The 16,984-nt window shown below is 42.3% G+C and overlaps 1 protein-coding gene across 1 annotated transcript in view; it reads right to left on the bottom strand.

Annotated features, from left to right (window-relative positions):
* The window catches only part of LOC103608228 (carboxyl-terminal PDZ ligand of neuronal nitric oxide synthase protein-like), a gene marked incomplete at both ends in the record, with an annotated part of 56,511 nt that overhangs the window by 8,847 nt on the left and 30,680 nt on the right, over positions 1–16,984 (bottom strand). Inside the window, one exon of the mRNA XM_008592678.1 lies at positions 4,694–4,802. Coding sequence (XP_008590900.1) covers positions 4,694–4,802 — 109 coding nt within the window. The remainder of the gene's footprint in view (positions 1–4,693; positions 4,803–16,984) is intronic.

Genomic DNA, 16,984 nt, shown 5'->3' with positions numbered 1-16,984 from the left:
CCCGCACTGCGCTCAACCAGTGAGCGGGAACCGGTCTCTACATGGGATCTGAACCCTCGGCGGGAGTGCCGCCGCGCTCCCAAGCGGCGCACTCTCCAGTGCGCCACCGGGCCGGCCCGGACTAGATGAATTCTAAAGTTCCTAAATTTTGACTTCCCAATCCAATCCCACCTGAATATTTAAGGTATAAAAATGGTCTCTTTCCCTAAATTTAAGACCTCCCTATTCTTCATCTTTTAAGTTTGACCAGGCAAGTGACTTATTCTTTAGCACATGACTGTCATCATCATTCAAACTCCACTGCAAAGGACAGTCAAACTTCACAGCTATGGCCCCCAGTTTGCTGGGGACAGTATTACAGGAGGAAATGATTTCTCCTAACCCAAACCAATTGAGCTGTGATTTCAGGCAAAATGATTTCAAGGAGCAGCCCGTGAAGATAATAGGAAGATTCCTGTGGCTCCTGTTAATCACCTACACTTCACGCACTGACGCGCTAATAAGAACAGTCACTCTTAATTGGGGCAGACAGCCATATCCTCCTGGGGCTTAGAGAGAATGACAGGAGATCGACATCCACTCCACAGGAGAGGTCAAGAGACTATGCAAGAGGCTTCTCAAGAGGCAAAAGGCCGTGCAAATAAATGCTATCATTATATTCCCCAAGGAGAGAAAACAAGGAATACCCATGTTACTGGGAGATATCTCCATTGGATACTCTCAGCAAAGACCCACTCCCGTCCCTCCTTTCTAGCACTAATCTAAGGAGTGCTGGGCTTCCTCTACCACAGTCCTAGCAATCCTTCCCAGTCTTAGGGAAGTTGTTTCTTAAAGATCAGATAACTTCACACACAAGCAGCATTCCTGAGATGCCTTTCATCTTATTTGATGGCTGGAGAAACTCAAGTCCACAAAGGCTCATGTGTCTTTCATACGAGTTTCATGTAACAGGGTTTAGTGGCCAAAGTCCTGGACTGGGAAGCAGAAAGCCTGGTTCTAATCTCAGTGGCATCACTGGTTCACTGTGTGACCAAGAGCATTTACTTCCCTGGGCTTGCTCTTTATCCAACTATGAAATGGAGTCAACATTGACTATACAAAGATACTATGAGGAAAAAAGAAAAATCTGTGTTAAAGTGATTTGGGTCATTCAGAGTTAAGGAGCTCTTCATACCCAAATAATGAGTACAAGAGAACCCAGTTACAAATTGGTCTTGGAGAACAAGTCTACTCCTTACGTAACTTCCTAATGAGCCAAGGACAGTAACATAAGGAAGTGGTTAAGAGTGTGAGCTCCAGAATCAGACTTTCTGGGTTTAGTTCTGACTCCACTGCTTATTATGAGTCCTTACACAAGTTATGTACCTTACGGCTCCACTTTCCCATATATAAAATGAAGAGCATAATAGTACCTACCTCACAGAGCTGCTGTAGGAATGAAATAAGATAATTTGTGGAGAGTGCTTAGAACAGTCGCAGGCACACAGCAAGTAATCAAACCAGGTAAGATATTATTATTTGACTTCATACAAGGATAAAACTCAGATAATCTAGGGTAGTAGAAGAATAACAGGTACCATGTTGTCTTCCAACAATATTTTGCTATTTAGCTTCTGGTGAAAGCCCAGCTGAAAACAAAACAGCCCAAGGTTAAAATCCCTGGACGGAAACCACATTGACTATATGAGAGTACTTCGAAAATTCATGGAAAGATTTGCATTATCTTTCAACTTTATATTTCCACAAACTTTGTGAACTACCCTCATATGTGTGAGTGACTGAAGGAAGATCCACAGGGTAGAATAATAACTGTTCTGGGAGCAAGGTATAGGAAAGCCCTCTACCTGGCAAGCTGAGATATCTGATCCACATTCTCAACCAACAGAAGAGACAGACCCAGGCCCCGTAGTGAACTGCAGGGTAAGGATGACACCGTGTTAGAGACCTGTCATGAGAGACATGCCATGGGTATGCACACAGGGGACATGATGTGATGGGAAACAGCAACAACCAAAGTTCTGATATGGCAAGGAGCTCATACGAGGTTTCTCCACACTATGACCAATACGAGGGCTCCAGAGAACATCCAGATCTGCTGGTTTCCACTCAGGAAATCTCCCTATTGACCCTCAGCAATCCAGAAACATCCCTGCAAGACACATTTCCTCCGGGTCTGTAGTCCTTTCCCCCTCACCTCTTAAGTATTACTATGATTTGCCGATTAAAACTCCTTCCCAAGCTAACTATTATTTCTCAAAACCAGAAGTGCTTTATAAAAAAGTAAACTGCCGTGTTTGGAGGCTAAGTAGGATGGTGTGCAAAACCCCACAGATGGGTTCCCCACCCCTGCTTAATTCTGCTTCCTTTGTGGAACAATTCACTTCTCTTTCCTGGCTCGGAAATGGGCCCTCCACCTATATAGTTCAGCAGCAACGGGGCTCACAGCCTGCACTATCTGGAAACAATTCCCTCAGCTGCATGGCTTCAGGCCAACAAAGGGCCTGAGAACCAACTCTGAAGAGCTTCAGTCTCAGTAGGTGAGGGTGAAAGGGATAAAGAAAACAGAAGAGCCACAGATCAGAATTAGCTCTAAGAGCTGTGAGCCACTGAAAAAAATGGGTACGCTAGGGAATTAGATGACTAGTCCTTTTCGTTGGGTAGTAAGAACTTGATTCTGTACTTCCCTTCAAGATCAAAGCTCCAGGTGAGCACTGTTTCCAGACTCAGGTTTTGACAGAACTGGATGTCCCACTGTGTGTACTGCTACACTAGATCCAGTGGCAAGGCAAATATAACATGGTCTCCTTTACCTAGGTTTCTTGCTCAAAATTCTTTTGTTCTGCATGTCTCCCTGGTTCTAGCCAGTCTCTATTCCTGGGAACTTGAGCAAGTCATTTAGACTCTCTTAGCCTCAATTTACTCATCTGTAAAACCACGGGTGAAAATTACCTGTCTTACATTCTTTATGTGTTACAAAGATAAAATGAGATTAACTATTACAACACTTGGTAAATGATAATGTGTTATTTGTAATGCTAATAAATTTTAAAAGTCCACATGGTCCAGTCTATGTGCAAAGCTAAAAAGTCAGAAGCACAGTCAAGTACTCAAAATGAATTCAAAGGGAATTCCAGTCTTTAGTTGCAGCTGTCAAAGAACATTACAGATGATCCAGTTCATAACTCTCCAAAACACTCTGTATTTCCTTTTTTCTCTTCTCCAGATCCCCTACACCTCAAAGCTGCATAAAAGCCTTTCACTCTCCAAAACCCTAAACTCTCTCTCCAGGTCCTATGGTTTTCTTTCTCTCCCTCTTCCTACTCCTCTATCAGTTCTTTAATATGCAGCTCAACTTAGCCTCATTTACATTTTCTTCCTCAATTGTACTGTTATCTAGAAATAAAGCCTGGCAACTTGCCCTTTTTCCCTTCTATCTTTCCTGTTCTAGCACTTTCTATCCAATTCTATGATTTGCATTTTAAAAAACTAGAAACAGTGTGCACAAAGGCACAAATCTCCTTAGAGAAAGAGGCTAAGTTAGAAAAGCATGATTCTCTTTATGGAGCTAGGGTGCAGAATGGGACACATACATTAGTAAATCTTGACCCTTTCATGTATTACTCTTATTATCCACACTTGGCAAGATACCTACAAATTTAATAAAGATGCCTTAAGGCATAAGATGCATAAAATATCACATAGCTTCAAAGGAAGAGTATGCAGGAGGAGGGCTAAGAGTCCTCATAGGAAGCCAGGCTTAGTAGTTTGTCTCTAGAATGGTAGACCTGTAAGGTATAAATACAAAGTTTCCCGAAATCTTATCTGCAGAAAAATAGTTCCCAGAATATTAACACATGCTACACAGAAAAAATGTACAGCACCATAGCCAAATCAGTTTGAGAAATGCTACATTAAACAAAGCTAAAGGGGTTTTTTAACTTTAGGATTTCTTAGCAAGTTAAACAGAATAGTTTTAACATGGAATGTTTTGGACGGTAAATGTTTTACAGAGTACATTTTAGGAAATGCAGATTTTGACTATCCTCCTCATTTTATAGACCAGAAGCTGAGACTCGAAGAGGACCAGTGACCCGCATAACATCATCAGGGTTACAGTAGAGAAGTGGAACTACAGCCTAGGTTTCCTAACCCCCAGGTTTCTAAAACCCCAGTTTTGTGTGTTAGACTCCTAGAGGAATGATATAGAGAAAGAATGCCACTATGGAACCATAAAAGTTGCATGTACTCAAGTATCAAAGTTGCCATACCTAAATAATCACCCAGGAGAATCAATATCCTACAGTAAGTCTAAACCGGATTCCATGTGTCATGCTTTATAGTCCACTGATCAATATACAGAATTAGGATGAAAGATCACCTTAGTAAATGGCAGTGCTTCTCTTCTACTGCATGCTAAGGTGAGCATCATGGTGCTGTCTACCTGCTCCCATTCCAGAATACTTATCAAAGGCCAATCCTTCTCCAATTGTCCATATGTAACTAGTACAAAGTTCAGATGAAACTAAAAGAGAATTTCATTATATAGGAGTACCGACAGACTACTGAGATAGCTCGCCCACATCTGGCATTAAAGCAGCCATCTCCAAATCATCAACAGGGAGATGGGCCAATGTTGGAGGTGCCCTGGGTCCATCAGAGGAAAATCACAAATGAGCAATGACTGCCCCTTTACCTTCTTCTTGGATTTAAAGACATTACACCTGAAGACATTGCTGGCACCATCTCGAGCGATATAGCTGAAAATCTTCAAGTCTTGGGAATCATGAGAGACGTAGAAGATCCTAGAGGAAGAGCAACAGAAAAATGCACTGAAAATGGCATTAGGATCAAATCTCCCCAACCAAGAAACCTCTGTTTAAGGACACTCTGAAGACAGAACCCATTAAAGCCCAAGTAATCAGAGAAAGTCTTCTTCCTATGGGGCCAAAAAGCCACAACACAGGAGGTACTTTCAACAGGCTCCAAAACCATGAACACTCCCATGAGTGACTTCCAGATTTGGAAGAACAGGCATAGGTGCGAATGGAACCCCCTCTATTACAAACCATCTCCTGATGGCAAACCTGTCCTGGTAACTGTGTGTTAGAAGGAAAAATCCTTCCCGTCCTTACCAGAGCAATAAATCAGCATCTCACTCAGGGAAATGTGCACCAGTTTTCTGATACCTGTTTATAGTTGTCCCCAAGTGAGGAGACTTAGGAACCAGCGATGTTAACCACTCTGGGAGAGACAAAGACATTCTGTTTCACTATCATAGTTCCCTTGGTGACAGTGATCCCACTTCCCGTACCCCATGCTGAGACCATGGCTTCCGTGTATTCACTGCCTAAGGGCACACTGAGGGCCAGGCACTATTCCAGCAGCTGGGATGCAGCAGGAACACACAAACAAAGCCCCTGAGCTCACGGAGCTTACGTGTAGGAGATGTCAATAAACAAATAGAAAATAAGTGCTGTGGAGAACGATAAGGCAGAATAAGGCCCAGAGCATGATGGGGGCTGCTGTTTTTGACAGGGTGCCCAGGAAGGCCTCACAGAGGGGCGGAGACCTGAATGGTGTAAGGGAGCCAGTCACAGAGATACCTGGGCAAAAGCACTGCAGGAAGTGGACACAGCAAGTTTACAAGCCCTGCAGTGTTCAGAGGTGCCAGAAGCGTTCAAGGAACAGCCCAAAGGCCAGTGTGGTTCAAGTGTAGTGAGTGTGGTCAGTGACAAGGTCATAGAAGCATCCAGAGGCCAGAAGGAAGGAGGCCTTGAAGGTCATGGCTTGTATTCTAGGTGAGATAAGAAGCCATCAGAGGCCTGTGAGCAGAGCACCAACTTCTTTATGCTTTAAACACAAGCCTCACTCTGGTTGCTTGTGGTGGAGAGGGGCAGGGACAGGAGTGGAAGCAGAAGGAAAGTCTGGGAAAAGGGGGGAAATTATAAGCAAGGACTTAGAGGCTGCATCTTAAGTGGGCCTATGGCAGGGCACCCCCAGAACCACCAAGTCTGACTGCTGTGGGCATGGAGTGGGGAATGAGGTGTAGGGGATGCATCAGTGGAATTCATTTGGGACAATTCAGAGAGAATGTTGCTTTTGACAAATACCACGGAGGCCACATCATTTCCACAAAATATTTTTTTCCTCAACAACAACTCTGGTAACTTTCATCCAAAGATTTAACAGGCCTGGTTCGTCTTAGTGTAAGTCAGGAGAATGAGATTTAGAGTCTATAACTTTATAACTTTGCCACTTACTACAAGTTAAGCTCTGTAAACCCTTAGAAGCTCAGCTATATTATCTGTAAAATGGGACTATTAATAGTAACACCTTGCGGGGGTTTTGAGAAGATAAAATATTTAGTAAAGTGCCTTTTTACTTCTCCTTACCAATGTAGCCTCTGAATAGTCTAGTAACTGAGATTCTTGCCACAGAATCCCAAGAAGCCTGAGAGGGACACTCAAAAGAAAGATGGGCACAGAGAAGAGAACAGTACCAGGAAGCAGCCCAAGTTTACCTCGGGACTGTAGTGGGTTAGAAATCTTGATTCTCCTCTGATCTTAGAATAGGACTTTTAGGTAATGCATGAATGAGCCAAAAGGCTCTTGAGTAGGGGATGAAAGTACACAAATAAGTTTGGCAAAAGCCATCTAATCAATTCTAATCACTGTTTAGGAATGGGATCTTCTACTTTGACTGTTTTAGGTTGCTGGTTTGATTCGGGCTTGAATGACTATTGACTATTTAACCTACTGATCTTAAGATATGCTAAGGAAACTGCTTAAATGCTGTTTAAATATGCTAAAGAAATCACTATAAGAAGTATGTAAAAAAGAAAATGTTTACTAAGGGCAAGCTGTTTGTTGGTGGATCAACTTAGCTTTTTACAAATTACATTCTGGAATGTCACATTGTTAATTTTACTGCTATTACTAGTTTTAGTTGTTTAAAGCTATACTTAGCTATAATTCCCTTCTGTAACACAGCCTGTTTTTATGTCATTCTTTGATGATTAAATCAACTGATTTTTCTTGTGAAACTTCCCTGTCTTGTCAATAAAAAGAAAGGCTGATTTTGGATTGGGGCTGCTGCTCCCCTGATGGGTGGCAGTCTCTCCAAGCCTTATTCATGTTACCTTGAATTCTTTCTTTCTCTTTTTTTCCGTCTTGGTTACACAGAGGGAAGTGTAACATGGGACCACAGTTTCTCTGCTCACCTCTGCTGGAAGTCACTTCATACACTCACATGTCTTCCAAATCTAAGTGATCCTGAAATAGAGGCTGTTATGCTTGTGTAATGTGGCTCCCAAGAAAACTAACACCATCAGGCCTGCAGAATCTCCATTCCTTCTACAGATGCCGACTATCTTCCTAATATCGAGGGACAAGCCAGCAATTGTACCTCAGCACCTCCTGCCTGAGTTTCAGGCCCATCTGGCCAATCCTCTCAAACATCCCTGTTGAACGCCCCTCAAGCTTCTCAAATTCATCATGCCCCTAAATGAATTCATCACCTTCTCTGTAATTCTCCAAGCAATGTGACCATCCTTCTCCCAAGCCCCATCTTGATGAGGGGACACCATATTCACTCAGTCCAGAAACCTGGGTGACATTCTCTACTCCTTCTTCCACGGTTCCATAATATCCATCACTCATGACCAGGTTCCTGCAGCCCACTTCACTAATATGTCTCTGGTATGCATTTTTCTCTTCGACTCCATGGCACTGCCTTAGTTCTCATTTTCTCACATTATCTGCATGATATGTCTCTCTGCTTCCTAGCTCACCTATTGCCAACCCATTCTCTGCATTACTAGCAAAGTGATATTTTTTAAAACACAAATTACATCCTATCATTTTCCTGTTAAAACCACGCAAAGGCTTCCTATTGCCTTCAGGATAAAGTCCAAACTTCTTAGCATGAGTATGTATCTTTCTGCTGTCATCTCTCCAGAGTCCTGACTTATATAGGCCTGCAGAACCAGTTGCAGACATCTTCCTGCCTTTGCATCTGCTGTGAACACTCTCGGCATCTTTCAAGCCCTGGTTCAGAGAAGCCTTCCCTTCTCTTCAGCAGTCTGAGCTGCTGAACCCTGTTGGGCTCAAGCTCCCCAAAGCATGTATCTCACACTAGGATGTTTATACAGGAGCTCCTTGAAGGAACAAGGACCACATCTTGGTATCCCCAGTGCCAGCACAGTGAGTGGCACAGGGGAGGATCTTAATGACTGCTTAGGAAGGAGGGAGGTGCCCCGCTGTCATTAATGAACACCCATTATTTGGTCCACCTAGCTATTCATTTTCCCCGCAGGAAGTCAGTTCCAGCTAGTTCACATGCATCACACATAGAACTCCTTTGATTTTTGAGTTTTTAACTTCTTATTATGTAATACCCTAAGGACTGAGAACTAAATTTAATACAGATAAAACAGATAGGAACATGAACTGGCATGCCAACAAGACACAGATGTGGAAGGCTCACAGGGACAGCGGCAAGCTAAGGCTAACTTAACCTTAACAGACAAAGCACCTTTTCGGAAAAACTGATGAAAGCCTGTGCTTGGGTACAGTTGCCCTCTTTGGACTGGAGGTCTCTGCAGACTGCTCTGCTATGTCTGAGTTCAGAAACTTACTGTGTTGTTATTAAAATAAATAACCTCCAGCTAGCCAAAAAGCCAGCCAGTTAGAGCTTAGAAAAGTTTCCACCAACATAACCAAGAAGCAGAAAGTTTTTCCATGTGACCTCATTCATCAACAAATTAATAAATCAACAAATCAAGGCCTCAGGTCCAAACTTCCAGATCTAGAAATACATTCCAAGAACATTTATGTCTCCATCACTTGGTTTTCTTAAGAATTGTGGTTGTGCGGGTGGTAGAAATTAAGGGAGAGAAGAGGAACGAACGTGAGTGCTCAGGAGAATAGGAAAGATTTCCCTCCTTCGTCTTTATCCTTTAATCTAGTATAGTCCTGATACTGCTTCCAAAAACTGTCTAGGTCAATTTTCTCAACTTTCCTATAATTATCAAGAGTAGGATACCAAAGTAGTTCACATAATGTTAATAATGACTACTAAGGTTTTGTACCCCCTTCGAATTTCCTGTTTTCTTGCTTTTATTCTAAAATATGCATAGTTATAATTTCCACTTACTAATGAAACTGTTATGCTTTCAAGGCATAGCAATAAACTTTTTTGCAGATTCTTATGTCCATAAACTTACCAAAAATGACTGAAATATAAATAATTTCTTGGAGAAACTGGATTTTGGTTTATCGTCATGTTGGAATTCAGGTTGACAAAGTGATAAAGAACCACCAGACCCACCACCAACACCCCCCTTCCCAGACTACTAATCTATAGGTAAAATTGTTGTTATTAGAATAATCAGGGGAAAAAAAATAGAATTTAGGGCAGAAAGAGACCTGTGAGGTCAACAGGCCTGGATCCAAGCCCGCATCCCTGTTGGTCAGAATTTGTCAGTGATGGGCAATTCACTCCCAGAGAGAGTATCCGTTCTCTTCTTGGGAGGTTCTCATTACTTGTACATTTTCCCTTATGTTGATTAAAAATCTACCAACAGGAATGTAGTGGAGGAAAGTGGTTGAGAACACAGGCCCTGGGGGGGAACAGAACTGGACTTCGGCCAGGCTCTTCCACTTACTGTCTGTGATGATCTGCTCACTCTCCTGATCTCCATGTTCCTCACCTGTGAAATGGGGTGATCCTAGCACTGCGCCTCACTCATGGGGTTTAAAGGATGAACATATACGCAGGGATTAGCTTACAGAAAATGGTTAATAATTGGTAACTGTACTTACTGTTTCCACACTACTGCCCTAGTTCTGTCCTCTAGGGCTTAAAGAATAGGGCTAATCCTTCTTCCAAATGGCAACCACTTGAATATTTGGAAACAACCACCATGTATATATTTACTTCTTTTATTTTTAAAGAGAAACATTTCCTTTTCTCAGTAGTTCCTCAAATGGCCCATTTTCCAGATCCCTTATTGCTTTGGCAGGTTTGTACTGTGGAAAGAGCGTGGGTTCAGGGATGAGAAAGATCCAGGTTCAAGTTTCAGCTTTGCTACTTCCTAGCTGTTGGCATCAGGCAAACTACTCAGTTACATAATCCTTCGTTTCCTCATCTAAAATAGGCATTATGAATGACCTCTTCGTAGCATTATTTTAAGTATTAAAACACACACATCCCACATTTAACACAATGCCCAACACTTGGTAAATTCCTTGCTCAATAATTATAACTTCCATCTTCCCTGTTAACCTGTTCTGTACATATCCCAACTTGCCAATGACTCTTAAAATGCAGTTCACAGAATTGAATGCATATTTGTAAAGGGATCTAAACAGCACAGAGTATATTCGTATAAATATTTCCTATGCCCTAGAACTGAATTTCTAGCAAAGTATCTCTGATTGTATTTTTTCTTTAGTTACAGCATCTTGTTGCTGGTGGCCAACTGAAACATCAAAGCTGATGTTCACAACTGTTGAAAGGCAGATTTCCTAAGGATACCTGGGCAACTGGTTTTTAGGAGTGGCCCTTAGTAATCATTATTTTCTTTTCCAAGCTTTCACAGACCTTCTGCTTAGTGATGTCTTCTAGAATTTTGCTCAGGGGCAATGACAAGTTCACTAGCCTATAATTCCTGGACCCAGATTTCCCCCGTTTGTGGAAGGAGGGATGTTTTATTCTTGTAATCTTCTCATATCTCATTCATTCCTCATGATTTTTCAATCACATGATTCAGGACCCCAGAACCAACGTGGCCAAGGACTAGACACATTTAAAGGAGAAACACCTTCCTTTTCCCTCATGGTTTTTGAACTTTTGTTTTTTTAAAATCACATATGTTCTAGTATTTCTAATGTGAAGATCAGTTATCTACTTGAGAGGGAAAACAACCAAGAGAGATGGTTAGAAAAATGGGTCTTGAGAGCTTCTCCCTGTCATGTGCTAACTCTCCCTTCTTTTACCCTCTTTTCTTGTCTCATCTTCAGCCTTTGCCACGATCCTGATGCAGACAGGGTTTTGGCTCTGTCTGCAATGGTTGTTCCTTTGCACTCATACTTGTTTTTAAGCTTTGCCTTCTATAATGTGTACTTTTCAAAGAACATTTTATGAAAATCTGGGCAGCCACATGATTCTTCTTCATGGTCTCACATTTTTGGACCCAAATGGAATCAATTATGTTGTAGTTTGGTCTTCAAGTTCTCATCCCTTATTGCCTTTTAGTGTCTGGTCATGGGTCCACATCTTACTCTGTCATCATCCCCTCTCTGTGAAATAATGGGCTCTAAAATGACATGACCACTGTGATGGCTAATTTTATGTGTTTACTTGTCTGGACCATGATGCCCAGGCATTTGATCTAACATTATTCTGGGTGTATCTGTGAGGGTGTTTCTGGATGAGATTAGCATTTGAATCGGTAGACTGAATAAAGCAGATTGCCCTCCCTAATGTGGATGGGCCTCCAATCAACTGAAAACGTGAATAGAACAAAAAGCTAAGAGGGAACTCCTCCAACCTGAATGGGACACTGATCTTTCTTGGCCTTTGAACTTGGGATGAAACATCAGTCCTTCTTAAGTCTCAAGCCTGCCAGCTTTTGGACTGGAACTTATACCATCAGCTTGTCCTAGTTCTACAGCTTCCTGATTGCAGATCTTGGCACTTCTCAGCCTCCATAACCATGTGAGCCAATTCCACACAATAAATTTCTTTATATAAGTATATACGTGTATATATACTTATACACATGTATATATGTTTTATGTGTATATACACACATATACGTTCTATTGGTTCTGTTTCTCTGGAGAACCCTAATATAGCTACGTTCCCCCAGGTATTAGCATTCTGCCCCTAATGCCCCTCATCTCCATGGGGATTGCCTGCTGACTTTAGAACTTATTGGCCACAGAGGATGTGAAAGTTCTTGAGTTACCTGCAAGGTTTCCTGAGTCTATATCCATGCTCCTGTTAAGGGATGCCCCAACCCCTACTGACCTTAACATATGCATTCTGATTCTGTACAAATCACTTGCTAAAATAAATGGGGGAATAAACAGAGTAGCAGGGCCAACGCCATTTTAGGCGGCTCTGCCATTTTAGCCTGGAAAGTCCCTATGGGGAATCCAGGGTGGGGAGGGGCTACAGGGCTAACCAGAAAATTAGCTTACGTATCGCTGGCTTGCTTGCATTGGCTAGATTGTGTCAGGCACGAAAAATTCCCGCCTACCTAAAAATAAAAGCTGCGAGAGGTTTCAACTCGGGGCTGTGCACTTCGATTGGCCTGCGTAGCCCTGGCTGCCAGAAATAAACTCTTTTCCCTTTCCTATCACCCGGTTCTAGTGGGCAAATTCCTTTTACCCATCGGACGTTGGCCATAACACTCCAAAACCCAGAGAGGAGCCTCGATGCCTCCTACTGCTCAGGACCTGCTGGGTCTCACCTTGACAGCCATGTTCTGCCACAGGACTCTCTCCTGCCATAGCCCTAAGCACAGAACCTGAGGGCATAGTATATAGACCTGCCAAGGAGTCTGGAGCAACCTCTTTTCCTTCTCTTCTTCTTTCTTAATCCTTGAAGTAAGAATAATAAAAACATCTTTCAGGGTGCTGGTAAGGTGAGGATGAAACAATGGATGGGCAAATATTCTATAACCCATGAAATGTTGTACAAATGCTTTAAAACTGAGAAAACAAACCTAGAAATGTCAAAGAGAAGAAACAAAGAAATATTCATTCTTCTCCCAACATCACTATCTCTCAGCAAGGGAGAATAGGGAAGGGTTCTCCAGTTTGAATGTGGCATAGAGATTTTTCTCTTGAGGTCCTGGAAGGCATGGGCCTTCCTAACCCAAAATGACACCCCACAGGACAGAGGGAATGAAAACCAGTTGAAAAAGATAAGCTATGAAGTACCTTGCAGATGGTGGAGGCAAAGCCAAGTGGTCTTCTTAAGGAAAACGTCTGGGAAGGTAAGATGCACAATGCAAAAAAATGCAGAAGACAGAACTTCCTGATGAAGACCTGCTAAGTGAGGCACAACTTTGAAAGCTGGTTCAGGGCAAATCCAGCCTGACTTCTGCCCTCAGGAACAGTGATTCCCTAAGCATCCCAGCCCATGCAATTTTTGTGGGCCTCTCAAAATGGTTAGTTATCCTTAGAGGGCCTGGAGATAACATTAAAAGGGTGGTAGGCTGGAGGGAGGCCCCCAATGCTTTGCTAAATACAACACCAGAATCTATAGAGTGGAATGTACCCTTTACCCACTCCTACCTTCCCCAGCATGCTGCCTGAACATGGGTAAGTCTTTTTCTCTTTCCACCCAGCCCAGTAGCATTAGCATAGTTTCACTTTCCTGTCCCTGGTCACCATTCATCCTTTTTCCTATGCTTCATATTTATTTTTAATCTAATCTTTAGATAACATTGTCCATCTTGATCATTTTTCTCTCTTATTACTGCTTTGGTCTGATTACATTTTTCCTCCCACTGTATTTACTGGGCTCTTCATCACTTCAGCTGGCTCCCTTATTACACGTTACTTCAATTTCCATCTTCTTCATTCCTCATTTCAGCCATTCTTAATTTGATGACTGCCTTCCTCAGATCTCCCTTTCTCAGGGCAGCTATGTGGCATAAAGGAATGGCAATAAACTCATGAAATAGTACCCCCAGTCCCTCACAGAACGGGTCTCCTTACTTCACAGACTTACTTCCACAAACGTCTGAAGTGTTAGGACACATTGTCCAGTATCTGCCTGTCACCATGACTGCACTGTATTTCACAGACCTGCAGAAATATTTCTCTTTGTTCTTCCATTTGACATTTCTGCAGTAACAGAACGGTCTGGAAGGAAGCCTGGGATCCCAGGGCTAGGAGAGACCTCGAGAGACAGTCAAGCTCATCTGCTCAACTGCAGGCACAGAAATGCAAATATAGGAGCTGATTTCTAAGGTTTCCTCAAGGAATAAAATTATACAAATGCCCAAATTATTGTTACAAAAATCTGCGGTATACCTACAGTAAGGAATAAGCAATCAATTGAGTTTTAAAATTTACTGAGAGCCAGACAAATACACATTTATCTTTGAAAGTCTAGTTAAGGCACCCTCGTGGCCTATCTCAGCAGTTAATTTATGTTTTAATTTCACAGCTGTTAAGAAGTTCTTTCTTATGTCCCTCTAAAATCTCCCCTGCTTTACTTGAATCAACCACAAACCATCACACAGCACCTTCTAAATGCCAAGCGCTGTGATAAGTTAATTTCCTCTTGTTCAGAACTTGACAGGCAGGCAGAAAACAGGCCAGTGTCCCTCACAAAACCACTGTACAAAAATCCTTTCATATACTTCAAGGCTTTAACTTCTCTCCAATATTCAATTTCTCCAAAATAACTGTCACCTGCTGTCGTCTGTCAAAAACCAAATCCGTTTACACAGGCTGCCAGTTTTTTTCCTCCTTTGAGTCTGCGTTATCTGAGTTCATACGTTGAGCTTGCTCACATTTGATTCAGCTCATTCATGTTTGGGGGTGGCGGGCGGGTAGCCCACCCTTCCTACTCTCCTGAGGATCCTCAGGCTTCCTGAAGACTTTTGCTCAGAGACACAACTTCCCTCCCAGGGCTGGAGAGCAGAGAAAAAAAAAAAAAAAACAACACGCTACAAATATTAGGGGCACTACTTTGACTGGCATAGGCTGGGGGAGTCTGGCCTAGAAAATTGCATCTTCCTCTCCTTTCCCTATAAACAATTTATCCTCTTGCTTTCAAGACAGTGAACTGTTCCTTCAGGTGTTATAGATGGAGAGTGTTAGGCATAAATCTTTCCAGTGCAAAATAAATCACAAACAAAACTGCTCTCTCTTCCTTATCCACTCCCCTGTATACACTGAGACCTCTGTGATCTTGTGGAATAACAGAAGAACCGACAGAACAGAGCCACAAAGCCTCAGCTGAGGTTGTAGCTCGTCTACTTTCTCTTATACTCTGAGCCTTGGTTTTCTCAACTGCAAAATGGGATAAGAAGAGGCTTATAGGATTGTTATGAGAATCAAATGAAATAATTTACACATAGTGCCTCGCACATAGAAGGTGCTAAAAAAAAATCTTTAGTAAATTGAAGTGACCAAATAAGAGTATCTGCTAATCTACTGCATGTTTACTATCTGCCAGGCACTATTCTTTGTTTTTTGTTTGTTTGTTTGTTTGTTTGTTTAACTTCTCAATATACACTGTAGTTGATTTTCATGACCCTTTACCCGTTCCTCTTCCCCCTCCCTCTCTCCCCTCCCCCCACATCATATCTGTTCACTTGTCTTAACAAGTTCAAGGAATTGTTGTGATTGTTGTGTCTTCTTCCCCACCCCACCCTTTGTTTGTGTGTTTACTTATTTTTAGCTCCCACAAATAAGTGAGAACATGTGGTATTTCTCCTTCTGTGCTTGACTTGTTTCACTCAACATAACCTTCTCAAAGTCCATCCGTGTCACTGCAAATGGTAGTATTTCATTCCTTTTTATAGCAGAGTAGAATTCCATTCTTAGATATACCATAGTTTCCTTATCCACTCATCTGATGATGGCATGTGGGCTGGTTTCAACTCTTGGCTATTGTAAATAGTGCCAGGCACTATTCTTCATGTGTAAAAACTCACTTAATCCTCACAACATCTTATGAGATAGGGACCATTACTACTGACATTTTACAGATGTGGAAACAGAGAGGTTAATCAGTTGTCTTAAGGTCACACAGCTAGTAGGTATCTGTATTATTTTCCTCAATTGCTGTAACTGGACAGCTTAAGACAACATAAATTTAATTTCTCACAGTTCAAGAGGCCAGAAGTCAGAAATCAAGGTGCTGGCAAGGTTGGCTCCTTCTAGTGGCTCTGAGGTAGGATCCATCCCACACTTCTCTCCTGGCTTATGGGGGCTGCCAGCAATCCTTGGCATTCTTTGGCGTATAGCTGCATTACTCCAGTCTGCTGCCTCTATCTTCACATGACCTTCTCCCTTGTATCTCTGTGTCCACATTTCCCTTTTCTTAAAGGACACCAGTTACTGGTTTTAGGGTCTACCCTATTCTAGTATGACCTCATCTAAACTTGATTACATCTGCAAAGTCCCTATTTCCAAATAAGGTAACATTCACAGGTATGAGGGTTAGGACTTAAAGATATCTTCTAGAGTGGCACAATTCAACCCACTATAGTCTGAGCTGGAATCTGAACCCCACCAATCTTGACCAAGTTTTTAAAACTTCTACATTATCTGCCTAGCTGATTAATAATTGTCAAATATCATTTGAATACTTAATTGTTACCATTACACTTGTTCCCTCTACATGCAGGCTAGAAATCAGTCCTAAGATATATTTATGCCACCCAGGAACTCTGGATTTTCTTATGATGCCTTCATAGATGTCTCTATGGTCACCAATAAATTCATTCTCATATTGCCAAGATTTTCAGTGTATACCTGGGTGAGAGGTGCTGGAATTCTGTGCTATCCCTAACAGCCTTCCATCCAAGGTTCTTTAAATAAACCAACCCAGGAATCTATTCATGCCATAAACACATCTTAGTCTTTCCAAGACAGTCAAGCTCCTACTTGAGCTTCCAGGAATCTATACCAGAACTCGCTCTGTACTCTAACTCCATACCAGCCCCCCATGCCACCTGCTCAGCACATGGGAATCCCATATCTCATGACAGGAAATGAGGAAGGGGCAACCCACCTCCCTCCCCAAATTTCTCAGAGCTCAGAGCATGCCTGGCTGGGCCTGGTTGGCATGACCAGATACTTCTGTCTTAACATAAATTCTTCCCTGGAAGTTTTCTTTCTTCAGTTGCTCTGACCTGCCTGCATGATAATGTGTTGCTACATCTGAGGAGGGAGAGGTCTACATCAGAGCTCACCTGAAGGTGCTTTTTCCTGGGACATGAAGATAAGCC

Source organism: Galeopterus variegatus, unplaced genomic scaffold (genome assembly GCF_000696425.1).
Source record: "Galeopterus variegatus unplaced genomic scaffold, G_variegatus-3.0.2 Scaffold8175, whole genome shotgun sequence".
NCBI lineage: Eukaryota > Metazoa > Chordata > Mammalia > Dermoptera > Cynocephalidae > Galeopterus > Galeopterus variegatus.
The sequence above is the reverse complement of the archived record's forward strand: the minus strand, read 5'-3'. Positions and strand labels throughout refer to the sequence as shown.